Genomic DNA, 27,679 nt, shown 5'->3' on the forward strand with positions numbered 1-27,679 from the left:
GGTTACAGACGCTTCAGGTTACAGACTCCGCTAGCCCAGAAATAGTACCTTGGATTAAGAACTTTGCTTCAGGATGAGAACAGAAATCGTGTAGCAGCGGGAGGCCCCATTAGCTAAAGTGGTACCTCAGGTTAAGAACAGTTTCAGGTTAAGAACGGACCTCCAGAACAAATTAAGTTCTTAACCAGAGGTACCACTGTAATATAAGAACACAGGGATGTGCTCCTGCTCATGTCACCCGTCACCCCATTGCTAATTCCCTTCACCTTACAATTGACCAAACCACCTCCCTTTACATTTTACCCCTTCCTCAAAAAAAAAAAAAAAAAATCAGGACATACCCACCCCTGGAAGATTGCCCATTTACCCATGAGGAAAAGCAGCTCTGAGACTGAAAGAAGCTCCACATTCTTGGTTTAAACAAAGCAAAGTATAAATAAAAAGGAATTGTGTTTTGTTCAAAAGTGGAAGCAAAACCTTATAATCTCTTTACAGCCACACAAGGTGGCTTAATTCACATGGCATGAAACCATGTTTTTTCTATGTCTGAACTACATCACTGTATGAGTAAGCCCTTATAAGCAAGGATTTCTGAAACTTCCTAAGAAACAGATAGTTTTATGACCCAAAGCTTAACCACAGTAACAAATTATGTTTGTTTCTCCAAGTTAAGAATGAGACTCAGGAAAGTGAGTTTTTAGGAGTTTTATTCCAATTCAGTAATATTTGCTGCTTTAATATATTATATAAACTGTATAAATAATGTTATTTCCAGAGTTCAGCTTTAGTAGTACTAAATGAATCGATCAGTATGCATCAATTCTACAATGCCAAAATTTTTACAAAATTTTACAAAAATGAAGACCTCCTTAGAAAGGGTAGTGGTTTTTATTGCATTAGAAAACACTGAACTATGAAAGATATAAAATCAATTGTAATTAATGGAGAGTCGTTTTTTTACAATCTTGATGCTGTTTTGTTGTTAGAACACCTAACAATTTGCCCAAAATATTTTAAACTACTTTTGACATGCCTTGATGCAAATATATTACAAGTTCAAAACTGAATGTTCTTGGCTGAAACTAAAAAAAATACACATTTTACCTGAGAGTCTTGTATATTAAAATTGCCATTGAAGTTCATTCCAATATTTGCAAGTTGATGTTTTAGCCATTCAGTGTTTGCACACAACCTGAGGCATCACTGTACAAACTTTCCTAGAGGTAGCTGATTAGGTATTAAACCACCTCCTTTTTTCAATTAGGTATTAGAAACTGAGCATATTTAACAATTCCTATAAAAATGTGAACTGAACCTGGAGCTTCAATTCACAGACCATGAGTGGTATTCAATTAAGTTTTACTTAACATAGACCCAAAGAAATTAGCAAACATGACTATGTTAGCTCCATTAATTTCAAAAAATTGACAGAGAGTAAAACTAGTTGAATACCACTCAGTAAATTTATTAACCAACAGCAAGAATGCAGTGCAGGCTCTGATGCACTGCTCTACTGGACAATAATCCAGTCTTCCAGACTCTTTGTTACTTGGCTTTTGAGAGACAGAGACTTAAGCCAGACTGTCCCTGTCAACCTCAACACTAGCCAGCCCATAGAAAATCCAGTTCCCTACAGATACAATTTAGTTTACAGTATTGACACTTAGCTGTATCTCAAAAGCAATTATGTCAATATTACATCCTTTCAAAACAGAGCTACTTCTTTAAAGTATAAGTTTTACATTATAAGCCTAAACAAATTTGGCACTGCTAACTGATTTGTCAGAAAGGAACAGGGTGGATCAAGAAGGAAGTTGAAGCATATGACTCCTAGGACAGAAGTTATGTGCACTTTTCAAGAGTAAGTGCCTTATTAAATGCACACAACACCCAAAATGCTAGAATCCTTCCCTAAAATTATCACAATGGAATTGAACATACACAAAAGAAAACAAATGAACTTAGAGAGGAACTTCCACAATAAAGTCAAAAGTCTGTAAGCTGTGTAAATCATAATGCTAATTCGTGACAAGTATTTATGAATACCACTGCAGCTTTGAATGATCTTGAAATCATTCTGTGAGGTAGTGTAGTTTTTGTAATACATGCTGGTTATTAAAAGTACTGTTCAGATTATGTATTTGGCCAAATGTTCCCCATGTATGTTCGCATTATATTTTATAAAATGCAATTTTACTTTCCTAGAGGCTAAAGTCAACACTAACTTAACCAATATCTTAGCATGTTAAGAAATAGCAGGTCTACTATGCTAAAATCTTGCAAAGCAGTTATAGAAAGATGATCATATTCCAAACATAGGTATAAAAACAGATGCCTGTTTTGAGGTAGGAAATGAAGAATTCCATTGGCTTTTGCATTTGTAAACCAGCAAAAATATTTGAGGTTCTGTAGATAAAGCTTCTGTTATTAAGAGCAATTACAGATTTTATATGGATTTTCTGTAATTAATACAATGCAGAGAAGCCTACTATAAAATTCTCTATTTGCTTATTTTTAATAGTTAGAACTATTGAAGAATCGAAGTGATTCTATTTTTATAAGTGAAGAACAAGACAATGAAAACTGAATATAAATTAACTATCCATTTAAGAGAATAGTTTTTAAATACATCCGAACTGGTCCCACTATTAATAGTAAAAGCTGAAATCCTTCTAGAATACTTGATCATTTTAATTCTCCTTATAACCACTTATCAAATCTCAAGCAAGAAGCACAAATTTTATGTCAAGCAGAACCTCACGTATTGGGGGCAGTATCCAACAATGCCTAAGGACTTTTGCCCAAGGGATAGAATGGAATTTCCTCTCCTGTCCACTCCAGTCCCCCAAGCAGATTTGGTGGGTGTTTGGGGGAGGAAAGGAAACAAGAGTCCCACTATGTCAACAGAACCCCACTGTCGCAGCACTGGGTGCCACCCTTGGAGAACATGAAAGAACAACATGTCAAGAATGGGGAAAGCCTCTAATGAAATGACCCACTATTCCCAAAGATGTGTCACCAGGTGCATTTATTCATTTGAAACACATCTAGGCTGGATACTTGAGGGAATTTTTAAGAAGGCAAATTGTTCCAGTTATTTTGATTCATATGGCACTGGCAGCCTAAATTGCACAACAGCTCCTTCACATGTCAGAAGAGAGAAGCCCATAATTACTTTTAGGGTTCACAGAGAATGGTGGATAGTTAAGCATAAGCAGATGCACACTATTCCTCCTAAGCAACCAATCTTTTAAACCTGTTAGTATGAGTGTGACAAAAATACGTTTTTTCTGTAGTGCATTTATCATTCATTGATGAAAACTGGCAAGACCAATACTGTTCTGCACACCTCTTTGGACACAATGTTTTCTCAGATATTATTAAAGGAACTGGACAATTTTTTGTGCTTGATCATATCTGTATCACATGCTCCTTTTACATTTGGTAAGTGGAACTCTAATCATTTGTTGATGCAACAGAAAGGCCTGCAGATAATTCTACACACAATGGCGTTGCAGACATAACATCAGCTGGTGCTGGTTGTTCCTTCTCTGGGACCAAAAACGAAAGTGGACAATCAGAGGCAGAATATTTTGCAAGAATCTGTATTTGCTCATGACTCAGTGCTGCTTCCTTGCATACTTGTTGGCAAAGTCCTGTCAGATTCTGCTTTGTCTCAACCAGTGTTGACAAAATTTGATCTTTCTCCTTCAGCAAGTTCTCTTTTTCATTTTGCTACAGAAAAACAAAAGAGTTATAAGTTTGGTACTTTGCTCTGAAATGCAGTATGCTTTATTCTGAAATGCACTGTGCAGCTTTATTTTATTTTTTAAATCAAAGTTAAATTTTACTTCCAGGTGTGTGGATTAGTTTAGAAAAAAACAATAATGGATGACACTAGATGGCTTGATGTGTAGTCATTTGCAAAAATTACAATGAAATGTAACACAAGTTCACGAACAGTGTTAAAACAATACTAATAGCTACTCCCATACATATAAGTACTGAGTTCAATGTGGTTCCAAAGGAGGTGGGAATATGATCACAGCTCAAAAGTAAAGCTAGAATGTTACTTATGTGCAGCTTTAATTCAAGTGGTCTAATTCAGCAATCTAATTGGCTATATTTGTGAAAGGGTGATACACTGAACTTTCAATCCATTTAAAGGTAGCAGTGTAGATAACTGGTATTCCTTGGACAAAATGCAGCATGCTGAAGAGTGCTGTTCTGTCTGAAGATACCCATGTCTCTTAATGTTTCCTAGACTCTTGCTCCTTAACTCATGTAAATGATGGAATTTTCTGACATGATGAGTATCAGACCAAATAATCTGTGGACCACTTCACATAAGCAACTGGAGGAAGCACACCTTCACAAACACAACTAGGTAAACTGAGCAGGGAAATCTAATTCTAGCTACTGCATTTTATTTTAAAGACTTACAATAACATAGTCTACAAGCTTACAGCCCTATGTGAATGTGTTTGTACCAGAAGGAACAAAATGTTAGGCATTTTATTAGCAGCCATGTTTATGATGCTCCAACACAGAGCTATTAGGTGGGTGGCAATAATCCAGATTTCCCATAGCAATAGGCTCTACACAGATAGCTACATATACTTAGGGCTGAAGAAGCATACACAACAAGAAGTAGTGGTAAAAAATAGTCAATCGACAGTCAAGTTTCAAAACTTGGGTACTCAATTACCTACTAATGTTTCCAGCAGCTTCTCTCTTTAATAGCATAATTGTGTTCTAACAATCAGTTAGAATCATAGAATCATAGAGTTGGAATAGACCACAAGGGCCATCGAGTCCAACCCCCTGCCAAGCAGGAAACACCATCAGAGCACTCCTGACATATGGTTGTCAAGCCTCTGCTTAAAGACCTCCAAAGTAGGAGACTCCACCACACTCCTTGGCAGCAAATTCCACTGTCAAACAGCTCTTACTGTCAGGAAGTTCTTCCTAATGTTTAGGTGGAATCTTCTTTCTTGTAGTTTGGATCCATTGCTCCGTGTCCGCTTCTCTGGAGCAGCAGAAAACAACCTTTCTCCCTCCTCTATGTGACATCCTTTTATATCTTTGAACATGGCTATCATATCACCCCTTAACCTCCTCTTCTCCAGGCTAAACATGCCCAGCTCCCTTAGCCGTTGTGTGAATGATATTTATAAAGTAATAGGGTAGCATGTCGTTATGATTTTCACTTCTAAGATGTATGAATAAAAATGGGAAGAAATGCAACACTAGTTAGCCTGTGTGGATTAGAAGTGTCTTTTTGTTTCTGATAAAGTGTGTACTCTGGATGAAAGAGTCCTTGCTACAGTAAATGGCATCTTTACTACAAATGACTCAGGGACTGCTCTTTTAGGCAGAGTTACGAATTACCACTGACTTGTAAAGCAATTTGTTTTGTTGGCATGACACCACATACCAAACACCAGGGTCAAATATATACCTCAGATCCAACACACATTCAGAAACAGAAAGACAGCAGCACTAAGGAGATTTTCAGGACATTTTTCAAAATTCCCTCCATCAAGATACTTGCCACCAGTAAGGTTATTATTATCCCCTACAATACCCTATAGAGATACCAGGAAAAATGTAAAGTTTTTCAAGAAGTAAGAAAAGACTCATCAAATTTACTGGGGAGGCAACAGGATGGGACCTTCTAACCCTTTTAAAAGACACACTTTGACCATCACAGAATTTCCCCCATCACTGATACAGTTGCTATTGGTGAGGCAACATGACCTCAATCTCCCTAAAAGAAACACAACCTCCAGAGCAGCGGTTCTCAACCTGTAGGTTCCCAGATGTTGTTGGACTACAACTCCCATCATCCCTGAGCTCTGGCCTTGCTAGCTGGGGTGATGGGAGTTGTAGTTCAACAACATCTGGGGACCCACAGGTTGAGAAAGGCTGCTCCAGAGCCTGTAAAGAGCGAAAACACACAATCCTCCATACACTGCTACCGTTATGTTCACCATTAAAGCAGCTCCCTGGCACTGCTTAGCAGAAAGAAGTGTAGCAATGAAAATGCAAAAACAGATGGTGAAGGTGACTGTGGTACAGCTACTGCTCTAGCTGTAAATGAAGTAGGTGGCTAGCCTGACAGAAGGGAGTCAATGCAGCAGCCTTCTTGTGCTCAGCTTCTCCTTGCACGTTGCCAGCTCATCTCTGGAATGCACAGTTCTGCACTGCCACCTCCGTGTACACAGCTTCTCCCTCCAGCTACTTACTGCCCATCAGACACTTTGCTATAGTTGCAGTTCAGGTGAGGGTATAAAGAGAATGGGAGTCAGAAAGATCTCAGGCTGCTCAACAATACAGCTATCTCTGAAAACTTACAACCATGATGAAAGGAATCGACAGGTGTGGCAAAAATGATCCAGGATTCTTTTGAAAATGTAGGTTTAAAAATGCTTTTCACACATACCAGTTTCTCTATTTCACACTCAAGGTTCTGTATGCAGTCAAGCTTTCGCTTACGACAGCGCTGTGCGGCAATTCTATTTTTACTTCGCCTTCTAATATCATGGATACAGTCCAGCTCTTCTGGCGTCAATTTGTGCATTTTTAGAAATGACTGAAAGTCATTTCTAGAAAGAGAAATTATCTTCTGTGGATTAAATGGCAGCTTTACCTGGAAAGTAAATATAGCTTTAGAAACTTGCACACCCTACTGTGTTTCAAAATGTGGAGACCCATGTCCTAGTGCAATCATTTACGTGAATGGTTACAAGGCCAAAAAACAGCAAAAACAATCTCAATACTTGCTTTCTAATTGATTGGTACATTAACAGCTTAAAAGTTAAAATATATATCTAATCACCTTAAGAGTCATATTCAGAAAGAAACACAACCACTTTGTATGCTTATAGTGCTAATATTTAGAGCAGCACATGGAAAGGAATGGTATTTTATCTAACTAAATCTGCAATAATGAGGAATTTCTGTATAAATGTTTGGCATTTGAAGTAGCAATCCTTAGCAAAAAGTGAGGAACATGAGCATTTAAACATGAAGTTAATTTAAACCTTTTCAGCAGGTCTGAATATTAGCCATTCTGAATACGGTATGTTAAGTATGAGAGGAACTTAAGAGCAGCAGGGTTCTTCAAAGATGAAGACCAAACACCTTGAAAATATTGATGTGGTCAAAACCTAGCTCCACTTTAGAAAGCCATACTGTGCATGATATGTGAGCAATTAGAATGTATAGCCAATCTCCGGAATTAGTGGGGCAAGCTGTAGGGGTGGTTTGCTTGTCACCGTTCAGTTCACTAAACTGAATACAGGGAAATTCAATAATCAGTTAAGAGCAAGTATGTGGGAGAACCACAATGCTGTTCTAAGTAGAACCTAGGTTGGTCCAGTCTGTGGTTGGGAGGGTGATGATAAGAGATTGATCACATTATATTAAGAGCATGCCTGTGCAGAAGAGGAGCTGTGCCTAGACACCTTTAGAGAAAGTGTGCGTACACATGCAAGAGTACTGGGCAGCCCGGAAGCAAAAAAGTTCAATGGTTCACATCTACCTATGTAGACAGATGTTAGTAAGGCAGCTGCCGCACAATACAAAATGACCCGTATTTATATCCATAGTAAGTGTGGCCTGTGCATGATCTCAAATTTTGAAAGGGGAGTCTTTTGAGAGACCACCATGCAATCTGGTTGGGAACACGATCACAAATGCTATTTTGTGTGGCTTGTGGAAAGAAATTTACATTAGCTGCAATAAAATATCTAATTGTTCAACAATTATATTTCTTTGGAGGACAGAAATTATGCAAAACTGACATTTTCATACCAGAATCCAGTATCAATTGTACTGTGTTACAGTGCTTAAAGGTAAAGGTAAAGGGACCCCTGACCATTAGGTCCAGTCGTGGATGACTCTGGGGTTGCAGCGCTCATCTCACTTTACTGGCCGAGGGGGCCGGCGTACAGCTTCCGGGTCATGTAGCCATCATGACTAAGCCGCTTCTGGTGAACCAGAGCAGCACACGGAAACGCCGTTTACCTTTCCTTACCTACTTACACTTCATGCTTTCGAACTGCTAGGTTGGCAGGAGCAGGGACCGAGCAACGGGAGCTCACCCCGTTGCGGGAATTCGAACTGCCAACCTTCTGATCGGCAAGCCCTAGGCAGTGACAATTCCATTCTGGTGATTATTATCTTGGAACCGGTTATGGGGAAGTACCTTTAGCTGCAGGTACGCATGGTGGAAAACTAAGTCTAAAAATACAAGTGCTTCTTCAATCCCAACAGCTAGTTCATCTTTCAAAACTTAATATACTTCTTAAGGCAGGTGTTGCAAGTGCAAAATGAGCACAATTACGCAACCCATTTCAACAGAATTTACTTCCTAAACAAATTCATTTACTATTGCAAACAAAAGCTGTCATTATATAAAACCTTTGTTCGTTTTAAAGTGAGGAAACTCTTAAGCTTTCTTTTAAACTTTCCAGTAATAAAGTGAAAGAGCTCTCTGAATTATAAAATGCAACTTTTAAGACAGAAAAGGGGATACTTTGTACATTCTCACCTCACATTCCTGTTCTCTGGCAGAACAGGATTCACTATCTCCTTCTGTATCAGTTTCGGATTCTTCTTCCAGGTTTATCACACAGGTATAAGGGCACTGATCTGATTGCTGCTCTGGAACACAGTCTCCACTATTATTATCAGTGCTGTTTTCAGTTCCAAGATTACTGATGAAGGGGCAAGTGACGGAGCTCAAAGTTGTAAAAGTTCTTTGAGGGCCATGCTCAGGACTGTCACTGATCCTAATACCTAACCATGGGCACTCTGTTTTCTTTTCGGAACAGACCTGCTCTGTAAAGTCTTTTGATGACGCAGGAGACAAGCTGACTTGACACGCTGGATCTGTGCTGTAAACATCACTCCAAAATCCTTTTGCTAGCTGTTCTGCTATCTCTCTCTCCACACTGCTGCGATTACTAGGCGAACTGCTGTTCACATTTTCTCTGTCGCACAAATGAGATTTCAAAGATGGGCCCTCAACGTTTTCATTCACTGATTTGCAACTTCCAGCTCCGGAAACAATGCAATTTTTTTCAGCTACCTCTGTATTGCTCTGAATACCACTCAAAGTCAAATTACAACATTGATCGTATGCATTTAAGAAAGAGGCAGAATAAAGTCCATGAGTGGCAACAGAAAAACTGTGGGGGGCAAAAGCAGAATCCATCTTCTCCACAGAGCATTCAATACTTTGGAACAGAGGGGTTGTCTCTTTTATGAACTCTTCTTTCCCATCTTCTTCCATCTCTACCTGAGCATCTTCACATTTTGCGACTGGCTGCACAGCTGCACAGTCACAAGATTTCTTTATAGCACCAGTAGTATTTGATTCAGTCTGATGAACGGATGCAATCTCTTTAATACTGGAGTTGGACTCCGAAATAGCGACTTTATCATTTCCTAAAGCTTTTTGGAACTTCCTGTATTTGGGATATAGGGACTCTAAACCAAAGACATGACCCCTTTCTGATACAGACTCACAGGTCTGACTGGCATTATCTTGCAGAGTAGACATTTCCAAATTTTGTTCATTTTTGCAGGCATTCAACTGAGGATTTTGAATGCGTTTATTTTGTAAAATGTCATCCACACCATCTATTTCTAGAGCCCCATCATCAGCATCTATTTTATGAAGCTCTTTCTGACAGCGCTGTTTACAACATTTTTGGGGGAGATATTCCCGCCGGCCGGATTTATGGTCCAGGAATTTGAATTTAAGAAACTGAAAGCAAGATTCCTCAATGTCATGAACTCCCAAAAACTCTGCACACTTGCAGACTTCAGCCACATTGTCTTTATCTAAAATAAGTTTGGATGTGTATGCAAATTGAAGCAAAGGTTCGAATCCATTTAGTGTTACCTGTTGCAGGGAAGAGGAGCAAAAAGATGCATGTTAAATTTCTAACCTGCAAAAGACAAAAATGACACTTGTATGAAAATTAACCCTTCCTGTTTAGCAATGTGAACCATTAACAAGTTATGATTAAAACTGCTTCTAAATAACCAGACTTATTTTTGGCTTGCTTACTCTCAAACAGTCTCATTGCTAGACAAACAAATGCTACAATGTACACTAGAAAATATAAGAAGAGAATCAATCAAAACTTTCAATAAAAGAACAAATGCATATTTGGCAGGACACTTTGACTATACAGAATTTTATTACAAATAACGCTTTGTAGAACTGCTATAAATTCTATATAGGTACATTTGTTACATGGTGGCTCAACACCTAAAGTTTTTTGCGGCTACAAAGGAATAGTAATCAGATTGCATTTTATTTTTCACTTTTTACAGCTTTTTATAGAAGTATTTTCACTCTTAAAGCACCTCGGCACAATCTGTCCTGAAAATCCATTTTTATACATAGGGCATTCCAACTTATCCTATGCAATGTTATACTAAAATACTTCTGAAAGAGCAATGCATCTTGTAACTGCAGCCAAACACATAGGCAGTATATGCATGCAGGTGCAAAGGAAAAGAATAAAGCAGGTAAGAAGAGAGTGAAGAATGAAGTAATGAGGAGACGTACTAGAGATTGATGTTACCAGACTAATGAAAAGAGTTGAAGGATTGGAAGCTGAAGACTAGAAGTCTAAGCATGCAAAACTGGTAACCTGGAACACACATATATTACACAGATGTTTCATTGGGTTTTGTGAAAACATCAATACATTACGTGGAATGCAAACATGGTGGTAAAGTTGCAGTATAAAGGAAAGAAACATGCTCAAAGGGGCTGAAATAAGGAACTCATTCTACGTGCAGCCATTGCTGCTCTAAGATCTGAGGGGGTAAGAATGGAGGAGGTATGTGATGGCCATGTACCACTATGTTTCAGTGCCCGTTAGGAGTAGGTATTTAGTACTCACATTCTTTGGAAACTAACTGAGCAACAAAAGTGGGACTATGGAGGGGTGTGTGTGTGTGTGTGTGTGTATTCCACTTTTGAGTCAATGCCAACACATCATATTTCCTCCATGAAAGGAAACCCTGGAATTGTTCTACCAAAATGCAAAACTGATATTAAAACATGCAAAATTTAATAATAATTATTGAAAGGCAGATGGATAATCTATTTTTGTTTCACACATCTTTCCTGCAAAAAGGATATGGATCTTGAAGTAGATTTCACTTCAGCAATATGTACCTTTAGACCAAGCCCTAAATTAATTCAATGCATTCTGTTAAAATTTTAAAGTAAATTCATTTGGAATATAATGGATTTGTAAAAGTACAGATATTGATCCCTATGATGTTGTCTCCTGGTGCTATTACTAAGCTATCTCTGCTGTATGAACGATGTTTTTATTACAGAAGAGCATGGACAGACAATTTCTAGGAGTTGGAGATGCCACAGCAATGATTTATAGGGTACCACAAGCATTGTGACACTGGTGGCTTGACTGAAGCACACCCACTACTTTGCCTGGATTACACTTCTTGGAGAGAATAGTGGCTAAACTGTACAAGAACACATATAATAAAAAACTCGTACAGTGGTACCTCTGGTTACGAACTTATTTAGTTCTGGAGGCTCGTTCTTAACGTGAGATACCGCTTTAGCTAATGGGGCCTCCTGTTGCTGCCGCGTAATTTCTGTTCTCATCCTGGGGCAAAGTTCTTAACCCGAGGTACTACTTCCAGGTTACTTGAGTCTGTAACCCGAAGTGTTTGTAACTAGAGGTACCACTGTATTAGTTTTTAGGTTCCTAGAGTATTCAAAAAAAGAAGTTAGCTGTAGAACAGGACACTACACCAGGATGCAACACACTTAAGACTGTTCAAGACACAAGCAAACGGTGGCTTACCATCTATTACATTTGTTGTAGGAATTCTATATACTTTTTTCCCCTTTTACAGAAAGAGAAAAATTTACATTGAGGAGCTACAGAAATGGAAATTCAAGTGGAAGAAAATAGAGGAAGTGCATGTAGAAGGACTGCATAGCAAGAGAAGTTCTTTTTGTCAGTTTCAGAATTAATGTAATTGTGGTTATTCTAGAGAACTGTTTACATGGTTGTCTGGGAATCATGAAAGTTTCTGTTAAGCTCTTCCTTATAAACTCAGAACCTTTCAACATGAGTGAGCCTGTATTTGTATATTTAGTAGGAAAAGAAACTTATACATCTGTTTTCTCACACTATTGACAAACACCCTTGAAATAAGGAGTGGCTGATGCAATTATCTGCAGATTTACACTTGATATAAACTGAAGGGGATAATCGTGAGCATGAAAATATGCACATGAAGCTCTTTGAGTCCTCCAAACTTCTCTGCATGTGGAGGAAGAAATTAGTGAGGGAAAGATGTGGCAGGAGATTGGATCATCCTCTATTTTATCTCATACAGGGCACAAAGTATTCATAGACTTTATAATCTTGGAATAATCAACAAGCACCAGATTAAAACATATCTGTTCTCCCAGGCATTTGACAGAATGTGACATGTTGGTTAGAAGTCTGTCTGCTTGCAAGTTAGTGTACTGTTTTACTGAAATGTACCTTATAGTGTATCTTGTGTTTTTACCTTGTATTTTTACAATGTGAACCTCCCTGAGATGTACAGATGGAGGCCAGTATACAAAATTAATTAATTAACTGCAATAATAATGATGTTCTTCATGTCATTGCTTTTTGGCGTTTAACCTTATTGTAAGTTGCTTAAGAGACTTTCTGTAATAGGCAGCTACTAAGTCAAATCATTAATACTAATACAGAAGGTTTTCTGTCCTCCCAGAAGATCATTCTATGGCTGCTTGACATAGTAATTCTAAACATCACTTGTATGCTTTCACTAATTGTAATATCTACACCACCTTGAGCAGGAACAACATTTTTAACATGTGAGTAGGTAGAATAGCATACATAGGAAGTGAGTTAGCTAGCAGCAGCAGCAGCAGCACTTACCTCTTCAGGTAAAATAATAAGATCAGGTTCCAACTGACCCGCAATTCTTGAACGGAAGTAATTGCTGCAGGCTGCAAGCACAGAGCGATGGGCCCGAAATCGCTGATCTTCCACTAAGATGGTAACATCACAAAAAAGGTCTTGCTTTCTCTGTTCGTCAAGACTAAGCAGAACATTGGCACTGTGTACTGAAGATTCATATGCAAAAACCACACTGTTCCTTTCACTTAAAGACATTCTGTATCACGTCTGTGGATGAAGATCTCAGAGGGAACATGCTTCTATTCTTCACACCTGAGATAAAGGAAAAGTTTTTTTACAGAATGCTCAATAATACAGAACACCATAAAGTTAAAGGAATCTAAACCAAGAAAAAACATTGCAGAAGATATGTCACCACTAAACAAGTCAATTCTTAATAGATGCATTTTATAACCTGCATATGTGATCTAATCAGGTGAACAACATTAAATTTGTTGTCTTTAGTCGTGTCCGACTCTTCATGACCCCATGAACCAGAGCACGCCAGGCACTCCTCTCTTCCACTGCCTCCCACAAGCATAAATTTAGTTTGTTTTGAATTTATATTCACTTTTCACGATTTTATTGTTTGGTTTTATATTTTCATTTTGTTGTAAACGAGTGTGATATATGATAAAACAGTAAATAAATATTGTTACGATTTTTAAAATCCAACTGAAAGGCCTTTGCCAGGAGGCCTGCCTGGCTCCCTGCTTACAATCATTTTCATCCTCTAAAAAGTTAGGATAGTTTAGATTACCCAGGGTGTTGATTTGTGGTCTGAGGCAAAGATGTATCACTATTCAAGTACATGTATGCTGTATATCTGTTCTATTCTGTTGTCTCAGTGCTTTTATTTATTTTTGTTGTGACCAATAGCTGACACATATATGGTAGTAGTAGTAGTAGTTTTATTTTAAATGTTAAGATCAAGTTGAGTGTTGTTGGGTTTTTTAAATCACCACACACATAAAAGCCAAACACAAAACCACAACAATCTAAGGTAGTTGTAACTGTGTACCAAGCTAACAATGTACATAGGAAATTTGCTACGTAGACTGAAAAAAGGAAGTTTCAAACCACTGAAGATGTAGATCAAAGTTCATCTACCCACACCCTAAGCAGAACTTTCATTTGGTATAAAACAGAAGCTGCATAAATTTAATGCAAAAATGCTTCTAATTACTAGCTCCCTTCAATTTTCTGTTTAATGAAAATGTTAATTTAAAAAGTATCACAACATAACACTTTTCAGCCCATGTTTTTTTTTGACAGAAGATTCTTTCACCAACTCTGCCTGATAACTGGAGACAGATGGCTGAAACTCACTCAAAACCTGGTAAACTAGCTGCATATCTTTCTAACTGCAGGACTATGTTACTGTAAAATGTTCTACATAGGATTCATAAACTTCATCTGGTGCGAAATATAGCAGCTAATCTCTTGACAGACTTGGGTTTTCAACGGCATAGTACACCAGTGCCTTAGCATCTGTGATGGCTTACCGTTTATGGACACTGGATAAAGTTTGTAAAATCCAAGCTGTTTACCAACTACCTAATAAATGGATTGACCAACCGTAGCTCTTGAATCACTGTAAGGCCAAGCCATACCCTCCGCTGCCCTCCATTGGATGGCAATATTAATATCAGCTCTTTTAAGCCTAATTATGAAAAACAGCAAGCTATTTCTTATCACCTGTCTCCATCAAAATGTGCTCAGTTTACAAGACTGCATAAGGGGTGGGGGCAGAACTTCACATTGAAGGAGTCATACCTGAATTTTTTATCAAGCTGAGTCATTTCTTCCTTGCGTATCTCTCTAGCTAAATACATTCTGCTTATGCAGGGTAAATTGTGCAACCGCATTGCCTGAGCGAGTCTGTACAAATGTAACTTGAACTTTAACAAACAGGTCTGTTGAGGAAGCAAACAGAATGAATGCTCTTTTAAATTTATGGGCTCCAATATTAGAAATGGTGTAGGATACAGAATCTTGGTGGAGGGATCATTGCAGACTTAGAAGAACAGTCAGTGTCAGCTTTGGGAACACTTCCGCCTTCATATCCTAACGAAATTCCACATGTCAAATTAAAAAAACTAACACCACATCTTTAGTAGTCACACATGCACCAAACTTCAAGGAAAAGGGTACATTAAAAGGTACAGTGGTACCTCAGGTTAAGTACTTAATTCATTCTGGAGGTCCGTTCTTAACCTGAAACTGTTCTTAACCTGAAGCACCACTTTAGCTGATGGGGCCTCCTGCTGCCGTCGCGCCGCCGGAGCACGATTTCTGCTCTCATCCTGAAGCAAAGTTCTTAACCTGAAGCACTATTTCTGAGTTAGCAGAGTCTGTAACCTGAAGTGTATGTAACCTGAAGCGTATGTAACCCGAGGTACCACTGTGTCACACATCTCAGGAGCCACAAGGAGACACTGAATCGGCCATAAAAGTTAAGTGGATACACAAATTCAGAAAGTGGGAGCAGATCATTACAGCTTCTAGTTTTTCACCCAGCACAAATGAGTTCTTTCAATGAATATGGCCCCTGGGCATGCTGTTCCAGAACAGAAGTGTTGCTGTTCTTTCACATATACTACACACATACAAATCTAGTCCTCCATGCAGGACATGGGGAATAGTATTTACCCTTAAGAAAGGCATATTCTGGTTGCCAGGATATCCCACAATTGCCCACATTCATGTTCGGAAAACATCTCATGACTGCCTTTGCTAAAAACCCAAATTATAAGGTGTGCTACATTGTATCTGTGTTTTGAACCTGCTCTATTCTAAGTCACAGGAGATTGTAAACATACGTAAAACAAACTAGAAGACTATGAAAAGTTCCTTAGTAAGACATCCCCAAGGTAGTGCTTAGGACTGAATTAGGATCGAAAGGTAGTATAAATGTGAAAAAAATGGACATGTTACTTTGTAAAATTAAACCTTTATAAATATGCTGTTGCTTCCCTGTACCTTTGGGGAAAGTTTTTTAAAACTAAAATAAAATTAATAAAAGTCTTCCTAATTTTTTGGAAAGTATCTTGGACTGCAATATCATGTATTCAACCATGATGTATGGAAAAGATTTAAGTTTCAGAAGAAGGAAAGAATTAGTTTATAATGTTGTAACGTTGAGAATCAAGCTACCACTAAACCACAGGTCTATACTGAGCCCAAGCCTTGAACAGAAAATCTGCATTGACTCAAGCAAAGACTTCCATTTCAGAACTGACTAAGATCTAATTTAACTATACATTGGTGGTTTTCCCCACAAAGACACTGCACAACTTTCATTAATTAGTGTCTAGGGAGAAGAATAGTGCCTTAAGTTGCAACACAAAGGTTTCCACCATGCAATATTGCTGTCCAATATAAAACAAGATTATTGCAATGTTAACTAACAGAATAAAGGCAACCGGATAATACTGTATTCAAAGAAGAAAAGTGTACAGATTTAATATAGATGCATCTGACAATCCAACCTAAAAATATTTTCTTTTGTTGACAACGCATTTCCAAACTGGTGTAAAATATGGGGGGATAAAAGCTGTCCAGTTAGGACATTTACATAGACAAGTAGCAGTAGCTATTAAATGACAGTTGGCTATCTAACCCCACCCCAACCACCTCCCCGTTTATGGAGGAAGAGATACGCTTTGAATGAGTGCCTGCAATAGTTAAGAGCTGCTGATTCATTATGTTATGCTGACATGGCATGAAACAGCATTTTACTGAAAAAGTTACTGCCTCACTTGAGCAACCTTACTTTAAAGTGACCAGAATTTTTTTCCTATTACTCAATTTATAAGCATTTGGTTATTATGGCAATCCATTGCAAGCATTTTAACGACTGTTATGGGGTGGGTAGAACTACTATATGATTAGAAACATATTCTAGATTTTGGGATGTTGAAATGATTAATGCATATAAACTGGGGGAAATGGTTGGACTAGGTCCGGGAAGAACCATTTTTTAAATAAACAACAACAACACTCAGCCTGAAATCCTGCTAGATGAGCTTGGGCCAGCCATTATCTCTCAGTCTAACTTGCTTCTCAGAATTGTTATATTTCCCTGAGCTCCCTGGAGGATATTAGTGTAATGAATATACACAGGAGATATATATTAACATGATAAAAATGAATGTTTATTAATGTTGTGAACCAATGTTAAAATAAATAGGCACCTTAACTGAGTCCATAACAGATCTCACAAATACACACTTGGAAGAAATCTGTATCATTAGGTACGGTGACAAATTATGTTGTCAGACTGTCAAACTAGGAGAGATACCTGCTAAAGCCATGAAGATCACTGGGTGACCTTGGTCTAGTCACCCCTTTATTATCAAACTAGTCTACTTGTGGGGATAGAAACTGAGATGGGAGAACCATGTATACTACTTTGAGCTCTTTGAGGGAAATAATAACAATTAACATAATTTGCATTATTGTTCTGTGTAAGTGCTCTTAAACATGCAATTCTTTCAACCAAACATTAGGAAGAACTTCCTGGAAATAAGAGCTGTTTGACAGTGGAAGAGACTCCCTTGGAAAGCGATGGACTCTTCTCCATTGGAAGCTTTTAGAGAGAGTTGGATTTTTTTAAAAGAGAGTTGTATGGCCAACTGTCCAGGATTTTTTGGGGGGGTCCCTTCCAATTCTACAGTTCTATGAGTCTATAATTAATGTCTGCAACAGCAGCTCTTTGCTCTTTGCCTGTTGAGTGAACATGGCCAGGAAACAAGAGATGTTCAGTGGGCAGGAGGAAAAGATGATGGCCATTTCAGAGAGGAAAAAGAAAAAGAGGGTATTGAAGGACAAAAGAATGGGAGGAAAAAATATTTATACTTGGCTACAGGAAAGCTGAGCTATTGAACTTCTCGCCACAAGGAAAATGTTGCAGCAAAGAGTCAACAGAAAGTGATGTCAATGTAATTGCTAACTGATAATTTTCAGCTTTCACAAGGAAGCCCTGGGGGGGGGGGTAAAAAGTTTATGAGCCCCAGAGCTAGATAGTAGGATATGTATCAATAATAATCATGCCAGAAACTAGGAGAAGAAAACTCCCCAAAAGAACCACATTTAACCCTTCTGTTGGTTGCTATCACCCACAGAGCTGCCAAATATGATGCTTGGATAGAATTGCATTGCTTCTGGAAGTTAAAGAGTTAAGAATGTTTTCTCCTTACATTAAAGTGTTCCTAAAAGCCAGCCCCATGAAAAAAAATACAATGAGAAGAGTTTGTTTGTTTATTTTATTTAATTTATATCCTGCTCTTCATCTAAAGGGAACCTAGGGTATACATGTGTCTACTTATCAGAGAGACCCACATAAATTGGAAATTTGGGGACATCATAGCTTTTCAATGTCTGTTTCAATAATAGGTATAGAAATCATGCTCTGTGTTACAATTTTTTAAAGTCAAAGCTTCATACAATATGAGGGAGTGCACATATAAACTGATTTTAGAGAGTTCAACTTATATTTAGTTGAAGCCTTACTATATAACCTCATTCAGGATGTAAAAAATGCAAAGGTATTTTTACGCAAAGCAGCTCTAATAGTAATTAGTGAAAATGTGACCCGTTCTTACAAGTCTTAACTGCAACAAATGACTCCAGGGCTTTTCAAATTAGCATGCAAATTAGTATTATCCTAAAACCTCTTAATTTGAAGTGTTTGAAACCTTATCCTAACACCTCTTAATTCAACGTGCTTGAAACTGCTTAGCTTGCAGCTGCAATCCTGTAAATTTGTGTCCACTGGGCAGAGCAATCAAAACCCCTGATGCACCATGATGGAAGATCTAGATGAGGCACAGGTGCCCCTCTGCCCAGGAGGGCTCCACTGGTGAGGAGACGCCACAGCTGTGGAGGTCCATGACGCGAAAGGGGGGGCTGCAGATGTAACAATAGTCTATTATTCCGTTAAGCCCCACTGCTGCCTGGCCAATATTAGGTTCATCCCCTGAATACAGGGTTGTAACTTGGTATCCCAGTCCCAAACAAATTACTTGACAGTTTTAGGAATTTATTTCCAATAAGTTTAAGAAGAAGCTAATTAGTATTGCCACACTAAAATGAACAACAGAAATCTGCCACTCATTAAAACTGAAATCCAATACATACAGTGGAACCTTGCAAATGTGATCCGTGCGGGGGGCACGTTCGCAACCCGCAGCGCCGCGTCTGCGCACGCACAGGTCACGCTTCGGTGCATGCGCAAAGCGCGATTTAGCACTTCTGTGCACGCGTGAGCGCCGTAACCCATTCCGGTACTTCCGGGTTCGGCACGGTGCGTAACTCGGAATCGCGTAACCTGAAGCATCTGTAACCCGAGGTACCATTGTACTTACTTGTGATTAGGGCATATTGAACTCAGTGTGGATTATTTCCAAGAAAATATGTGTAAGATTCCACGACTGGGTATCCAAATATTAGTTTTGAAGGTGTTAGGCTTCATTTACAAATGTGCTTCCTTTCGACTGAAACATTATACTCTTATACTGTAAACATTATACTCTTATACTGTACAGAGTTAAAGTCAACTTTAAAAACAATCAGTATGCCATTGACACGTTGTCTACAGATAATTCTGTGTCACCACAAATTGTATCATCCCTAAACCTCATCACACTTTTGAGTTATCAGTCAATAGACTACTGTAAAATAGTAGGAAGCAACTCAGTTTGCTTTTGAGTAAGCATGCACAACTTAGAGCTGCAAGGTCTTTCTAGACTTTCTGAACTTCCCATGTGCTCACCACACTGCAATCTGATTGAATGCGTGAAGATTACTGTGCAGAGTTGCTTATACTGGTCCAACACCAACACTGTAATTAGAGGGGGGGAAATAGTATAGACCATCTGGCTTAATCCAAAGACCAGCTCTTCCTTCCCAAATCAAATTGGAATCATGGAGTAGGAAGTGCATTCCTTGTACAAATCTAATGCTGATTGGTGGAAGTCCTTTACTGAGTGCATAGAACCCAACCAGATATTGGCTGGTGAGGAAGAAAGCTCCAAGTACTTCAGAATCCAATCCATACCTGGAACTTTGAACTCTCCACTTTCAGGTGCTCCACGCTCTCAAGTACAACCCAACTCATCCTTTGAGAACTGCTCTCCTAATAGTCCAATCCTGAGTATATTTTAAACAAAAAGTAAGCTCCATAAAGTTCAGTGGTGCTTATTCCCATGTCAACCTATTCAAACAATGTACACTATTGCAGACTAAGCACACTTATATTCAAGGATACACAAATTTATATCCACCTCCAACTCTGTCCTTCATCCAAATGGAAAGCATGGGATTTTATATATTTCCTACTAAGCTTGAAAGGTACTCCAGTCACCTCCCGAGTGAAGTGTGACTGTGGGAGTTATGTCCCCAAGCTCTTTCCAGCTCCAAGATAGAAGGAGTAGGTTTCTCCCTGTTTGGATAAGCCTCAGAGATGCTCCAACATCTCAGCAACATCTCAGTGATTTCAGAGTCCTTCCAAAACATATGGTAACATCAGGGAGAACCTCTGTCCTTATTGAGGTTTCAGAAGGGCAGGAACCCTTGTCAGAATGAAAAAGGTCTCATTAGTGGCAAGATGCTTATGGTCAAATGAAATCAATGGACTTACAATGCAGGTGTTTATGATTAAGCATTATTATTTATTGGAAGAAAATACCTTATATGGGCCAAGTTGGGAGATCTAGGCTTTAAACTACTTGGTTCATTTACTATATTATTGGACAATTTTCCATGAAGTTCAAAGTGATAGACGATAATAATGAAATCACAAATACATTTTAGAAAATTGAAATAAAACAATCTGTCCATGATAAAACAGTAGCCAAGACCACTCTGTGCAGAATTTGGAGCTGAAGGCGATAAACAAAAACAAGTTAATTTTTGCCTTCAGAAGTTTACTAAATACAGGTTTAGGCAGGCCTCAAAGAGATTTCCTTATCTGTTATATTTTCTGTTGTTTTATGGGATTTAAAATGAACACTTTATATTTGTTTCTAAATCTTGTAACAGAACAAGCGTAGCCAACATGCATTCAGAGGCACAAATTCAAACGGGGGAGGGGAGGGAGGAATGATATGAAATGTAGTTGGGCTTGTTTATCTATTGTGGTACAGCAGACACTTATGTCATGCTGCCAAGAAAAATAAAGACAACAGGAGGAGGAAAGAAGGCACAGCTTATTGTTTACCTTACCTTGGCAGTTTTTCATGAGCCTAGAGATCTTTTGGAAAACACAATTAAGCTTTTTGTTTAATTCAGGTGTAATATATCTGTAACAGACCTCGCCAAAGTGCAACCAAGGGGACATATTAAGATCTCATTCAAGTACTGTACTGGCCTTTTAATCTACTATGTTCACCTGTCAGATGAAGCTACTAAATCCAATGGGTTTCTCCCCCATTACAAGTAGACATGTTTGGCTACTTTCTTTATAATTTGAAGCATTCCACTTCACAATACAGTGGTACCTCAGGTTACATACACTTCAGGTTACACACTCCGCTAACCCAGAAATAGTGCTTCAGGTTAAGAACTTTGCTTCAGGATAAGAACAGAAATCGGGCTCCGGCGGCGCGGCAGCAGCAGGAGGCCCCATTAGCTAAAGTGGTGCTTCAGATTAAGAACAGTTTCAGGTTAAGAACGGACCTCCGGAACGAATTAAGTACATAACCTAAGGTACCACTGTACTAACTCAACTTCTTGACATCACATTTTATCAACGTCCCTAAGAGGAACACTCAATGTTTCAAACTAACCTCATGATCCTGTCCACAGAAGATATGGGATCAGCTGATCCTGCACATGTTTACTTGGACACAGTTTCTACAATGATTTATCATTAAGGGTATGTTCACATTTGCAGCTTAAACACAGTGAAATAATTTCTCCCTACTGTGTTTCTAGCCACATGTGCATAGTGTTGCTCACACCACAGAGAGGGGGTAAGGATGTCTTCACATGGCATGCATGACCTTTTTGGCTTCCATGCCCTTGCAAACCACCCCCCAAAAAACTCATGTTCATGAAGCTATTATCTGCACATGTGCATTCTTCGTGCATGTGTGATTGTTGTCTTAAATGCTATTACCACTTATCCCTTCCAACTCTCCAATTCTTTGATTCTATTGTTCTATTCCAACCCAGTTGGATTTTAGCTGGTTTGAAGAAAAACTCATCAGTGTTTTTCAGCAGAAAAACAGCAGTGTTTCTCAAGAAAATAATGGATCAATGTAGATACTGCTTCCAAAATTGGCAGTGGGAGAATACTGCACACTGGATTCAGAGCAAGCGATAAAGTGAACATACCTTAAGTGTGTTAAGGGTTGCATCCTTCAAGCTGCATTTTAAGCACATTCACTCAATGCTGCCAGTGGTTTGGATTGCTTTTATTTTCTATTTGTAATTATTTGTTTGCTGCTTGCACTTTTTAAAAGTTGTGGCTTTTAAAACTACTGTTCACCACCCACAGAATTCTAAAATCGCTATTAGGCCAATCACAATGCCACAAAACACAGACAAAGCATTTCAGGTCTGATAGTAAACCAAGCGTGGCTGGCAGGAAAGCCATGCGAGTGCATCGGGCACAAAGTCTTGAGATGGAATGTAGCAGGAGAAAGCAGGCGTTCAAACGAAGCTGTCAGGTAGGCTTAAAAGGTTGCATTCCGTAGGCCCAGGCAATGCGAGTTATTCTGACGTTATTCAAACGGAAGACATAAAACCAAGTCCAACTATGCCCAGACGAACCTTATTGTTAGTCAGAGTGTTTAGTTTTAGACTGCAGTAGAATGCGATGGTTCGTCCACAGCAAACCAACCCAGCTCCTTGTGACTCTCTCTGTGGCCAGCGGGTCTTATTGTCAGTCCGGCTCACAGGAGAAAAGGCACACGGACTGCCCCCCCTCCCAGGTCCGGCAACCGGACTCTATAATCACAAGGTCGAAGGAGCAGGAGGGATGGGTCTCTGCCCCGAAGAGATTACACGGAGTGCGGGGGGGGGGGGACGGACACTGGCGGAGCCACCGCGAGGCACCCAGAGCCCGGCGAAGGCGCGTCTATGCCTGTAGCCCGGACACCGCCGCCTCCACGACTCCGCCACCCGCCCCTCGAGTCACTTCTCAGCCTGGGCTGGAAAGGGCAGCCGAGCCTCGTCCTCGCCCTGCTCCACCCCCCGCCACCCGGACGCGGAGGAAAACATGCAGACTCTGGGGAGCCTCTCGCGAGTTGTGCGCCTGCGCTCTCGCCCTCCCTGCCGCGCTGTCCCCGCTCCGCCCGCGCGAGGGTTTCTCCCTCCACCTCCGCCCCAGCGCCGCCGGCCATCTTACTCACCCGCAGCTCCCTCAAGCGAGCCTGAGCCACTTCGACCCCCTGCCTCGGGGCCAGCTCCGCCGCGGCTTCTCCAGGCGCTGCGCTGCCCGACAACAGTCAGGTGACAACATCACAGCCGCCTCCACGAGCTCTTCGCCGATTGGGCGCTGGCGCCAGCTGACGCTCGCCCTCCTCCCTCGGCTCCCTCCTCCCAGCCCCGCCTCGGTGTCCCCGCCTACTCCCTCAGCTGCGCATGCGCTCCCTCCTGTGAATGCGTCCGTTGACGTTCCGAGCGAGGCCCCCTCCGCGCCGCCGAATGCGAGGGAGCGGAAGTCGGTCCCTCTCTGCTGCGCTCGTGTGGGGAGAAGGGTCGCCTCGAGGCGTTTCGCCGCCTGAGGCGGAGCGGCAAATGTTGCCTTCCATAGTAGTACCCAAGGCTGGTCGAGTTAGTTAGGCACACGAGGCGGAAAAATGTCGCGAATGTTTCTTCCCCCGTCCCTGGCACCTAATAAATACAGTATTAAAGTAAACGGATAACAATTTGCTGCCCTACAGTTCCCAGCACCCTTAAACTATGTTTCCCATAATTCTTTGGGGAAAGCTATTATTGTTAAGGTGACAAGAGTACTTTGAATTACTCAGTAGATGGGTAGCTGCAGCAGCTCAGTCTTTGTGCGTGCAAGAGTACTATGCAATATGCAATAAAATAATAAGTATAAGTAATGGGTCAGTGATGCATATTTTTGCTTCAAGTTCAGGTCCGAATGATTGAAGGCTACTGATTTACCCAGATTTTTCTATTCTGCCTTTGGTCTTCAAATGTAAGACGTTATAATGATAAAAAGAAGAGGAAACACTTTAATTATACTGCTATTTGCTCTCCCACAGAGCAACAAAACAATGCCATCCAGTCATTTCATTAGTGAAATGTGTGACAAATTATGCAAATCTTGCATGTTCTCCTTAATAGTTTTGAAGTGGATTGATGGACCTCTTCTGGCAGCTTCCTTCAAAGCCTTTGAGAAGGAAGGAGCTGTGCAACAGCTACTTTTTCTGTGGCAATTTATAGCTATTTATATGAACATATATCAGTATGTACTCTACAAATAATCTAATTCTTTAGAAGCCTAACATTTGCTAGATGGCAGTTACTATGATCAACTGAAGTAAAGGCCAAAGGATAAAGAATATAAAATACATGTTTTGATTGGCCCACACCAACAGAAATAACCTTTATCTGTACCTAATAAAAATAGCTACTGTACAGGTCACATATCGTTCATTGCCTATAACGTAGTTCACAGGGAATTATTTTATTTCACTTTTTTGCGTATGTTGCGGTGTTCCAATTAGAAACTTATGTCATAGCAAAGAAGTGCTGTGTTACTTGTTCCAAAATAGTGGTGCCAGATGCAAAGGTATTTTTTTTCAATGTTGCTTATTACTGGTATGTCAAAGTGTTGGAGACATAATAAAAGCCGACCCTACTGACATTCTCTCTCTTCTACACCATTTTTACAGGCATAACATCCTGCCCTTGCTTGCATCTGGTCTTCTCAAGATCTTGCATTCATTAAACTTAGCTTAAAACAGAACAAGGTCCAAGCCATCTCTTCTGTCTTCCTTCAAATTCATATTATGTGAATTATTCAGTTTATACTGCATGGCAAAAATGCACTGTAATAAAACTAGGTGGAAAGCAAATATGATCAGTCTAATTAGGAGAAATAATAATCATAATTCAACTGTGTATTTGTCCATTGATGATGGTGACTGTTGATTCTGCTATAATTAGTACTATTCCAGACCTTTCACACACAAAACAGCTGCTGGTTCAGAGTTTACTCTGTTTAATTCATCAAGCCCCTAAATATTTGGAATGATTTCAGTTCTTTAAAAAAAAATATGGGGCCACTTCCATTGGCCTTCCTAGTATCTCACCTCTCAAATTATATCAGCAATGAGCTTGGCATATCAGACAATTGACCAGTCCAATATTGACAACAGGCAACCTATTATTTTGCTGCTGTCAAATACAGTATTGTCAAGTAGAAATTGATTGTATGCATGTCAGCTTCCTTTTTTTATTTCATGGTATGATTTGTTAGCAGAGGCAGGAGGAAAAACAGCATGGCCTCATGGGTAGAAGACCTGGATTCAGATCCATAGTCATTTATTTTTGTAAAGTTGCTTTGAGGCTTTTTTTTTTTTTTGCAAAAAGTGACTAATTAAAGAAATTAATAAAATAATAATAATAATTAAGCCCAATAGGTGACAATGGGCTAATCACACACTTTCAGTTTAATATACCTCACAGGGACTTTGTGAGGATAAAATGGCAAGAACCTCGGGTTCTTCAAAGAAAGAAAAAGGAGTAACTCCACATTCCATATTTAATTTAAAATAAACTGCCAGTGGAGGGAGCTCACATGCTGCAGTGCCACAAAATCCTGCCCATTAAGTAGAGGAGATGCTGGAATTATTATCCAAAGATTAATAATTAAAAAGAAGGCCAGTTTAACTGGAACTCTGAGTTCACTCTGAATAAAGAGCTCAGCATGAGTGTAAGACATCAGAGGCAGCCCAAGTCGAGTAGGAAAGCCCCACTGGTTCTTGCCAGACCTCTTCTCCAGAGCGGCTGATGTGAACGGGAATCCCCCTGCAGTAATGAACATATGACCAACGAGTTATGCATGTGCAGGCCTAATAATCTTCCATACCCATTGCCACATTTAATCCAGGCAACACCTCGAATTCAGCCTTGTCAATGATGGCTTCCATTCAGTACGCATGACCCCACCTTAATTAAAAGAAAGCAACGTCTTTTGTATTTTCTAAGATCCAAATTCACCTGTGGTGGGTACAGGGACATTCCTTGAACGTGATCTGAGTGTTTAAGGTGCCCATGTGACTCCATGCAATTCTGAGGTTTGCTCCCAGGGTCAGTTTGCCAACTATCTTATTGGGACCACCAATTTGATAGGTGGAAGGAAACGCTGTCAAGCCTTGCACACTTACTGAATTCATTAAAACACAGGTTGAGAACGAGACAAAGAGTATTTTTTTTCTAAGCCACATTAGAACATATTAACACATTTTTGCTACACTTTTAACTTGGGTTATTATGATACTTTGTGGTTTCACACTGGTAAGACAAACAGCATGAGTAAGGACTTGCTTCTTTAGAATGACACAGCAAAATGGGTTCACCTTAAAGGTTCAGAAGGAAGATATTGCTGCAAAAAACAAAATGTTAGTTTCACAATGACTGTGCTGTTACGCTTTACTCTAGAAATTCATAATTTTCATCCTGAGAACATAACAATAGAGGACACTTTATTAATATTATTGAAACGTTTGCCCACAAACCAGACTATTCCTAAATTGCAATACCAGGGGGTTCAGGAAGCCAGAACAGGGGAAGGTAGAAGGGTGCTACAAGCTGAGGGAATACTGTTGAATATTGCCTTTTTACAGCATTAAAATATGACTGAAATCACCACAATAGCAGAGAGCTGAACTAAACAGATTGGAAGATGGCACTGCTATCTGTCCAAGCTAGATTCCATTCTATTCCCACAAGTCTGAAGCCACATGGAATTGGGGCAATAGGCTCCACCCCAAACTTCTCACACACATCTTGTGCAGAGTTTACACATGCACAGTACGCATAGTTGTTCTCCACATTGTTTGAAATCCTGAGTTTTGCAGGGACCTTGATTGCATGAAGAGAGCCAACAATCATGAAAGCAGTACATGTGCAGGCCCTGTGCAGAATAACTAATGGATGCAAACAGACCCTAAGCACAATTCAAACCATAGTCCCTTCAATGCAGCCAGCATCTCATGAATAGGAACAGTGCTTTCATGTAGTCTGAAAGTGGCAGCATAATGGCAGTCGTTGCCATTATGGTGGTTAATTTTTTTCTCTCCTTGCCTACCACCACCAGTGAAGTAAGTGGGAGGGAAGTTCATTGCACTGGGTGTGGACCTGGAGTGTGAAGTTACACTATCCAAGGGAGCGTGGTCATAGAGGAAAAGAGGCTATGGCCTAAGTCTGATCTTCCCCTGTGAACATCCCTTTCCTACTCACAACTCAAATCTGTTTCAGCCATTCCATTGGCATATCTTCCCCAGCAGAACAGCAGCACCAACACCTTCCATTTACACATATCTGAGGTATTCCACTATTATATCAGTGATGGGAGTAGGTGTTCAAGAAGGCATCGTTTTCCATTCCTCCCTGTATCTGTCATATGCAGCATTGTTTCCATTTCACTGCCATTCACCTTCTGTCAAAAACAACATTGGACTCAGCTAGACTGGTAAAGAAAAAGCAATTTATATGTGTTG

General features: G+C 39.7%; 1 protein-coding gene across 1 annotated transcript; it reads right to left on the bottom strand.

Annotated features, from left to right (window-relative positions):
- Positions 1–690: 690 nt before the first annotated feature.
- Positions 691–23,508, bottom strand: BACH1 (BTB domain and CNC homolog 1). The gene is given in 8 exon segments (XM_081199531.1): positions 691–3,398; positions 3,401–3,418; positions 3,421–3,459; positions 3,462–3,735; positions 6,446–6,652; positions 8,558–9,916; positions 12,969–13,262; positions 23,348–23,508. Coding segments are annotated over 7 exon segments (2,298 nt in total). The 5' UTR covers positions 13,206–13,262; positions 23,348–23,508; the 3' UTR covers positions 691–3,234.
- Between the last annotated feature and the right edge of the window lie 4,171 nt (positions 23,509–27,679).

Source organism: Podarcis bocagei (genome assembly GCF_964188305.1).
Source record: "Podarcis bocagei genome assembly, chromosome: 6".
NCBI classification, from domain to species: domain Eukaryota; kingdom Metazoa; phylum Chordata; class Lepidosauria; order Squamata; family Lacertidae; genus Podarcis; species Podarcis bocagei.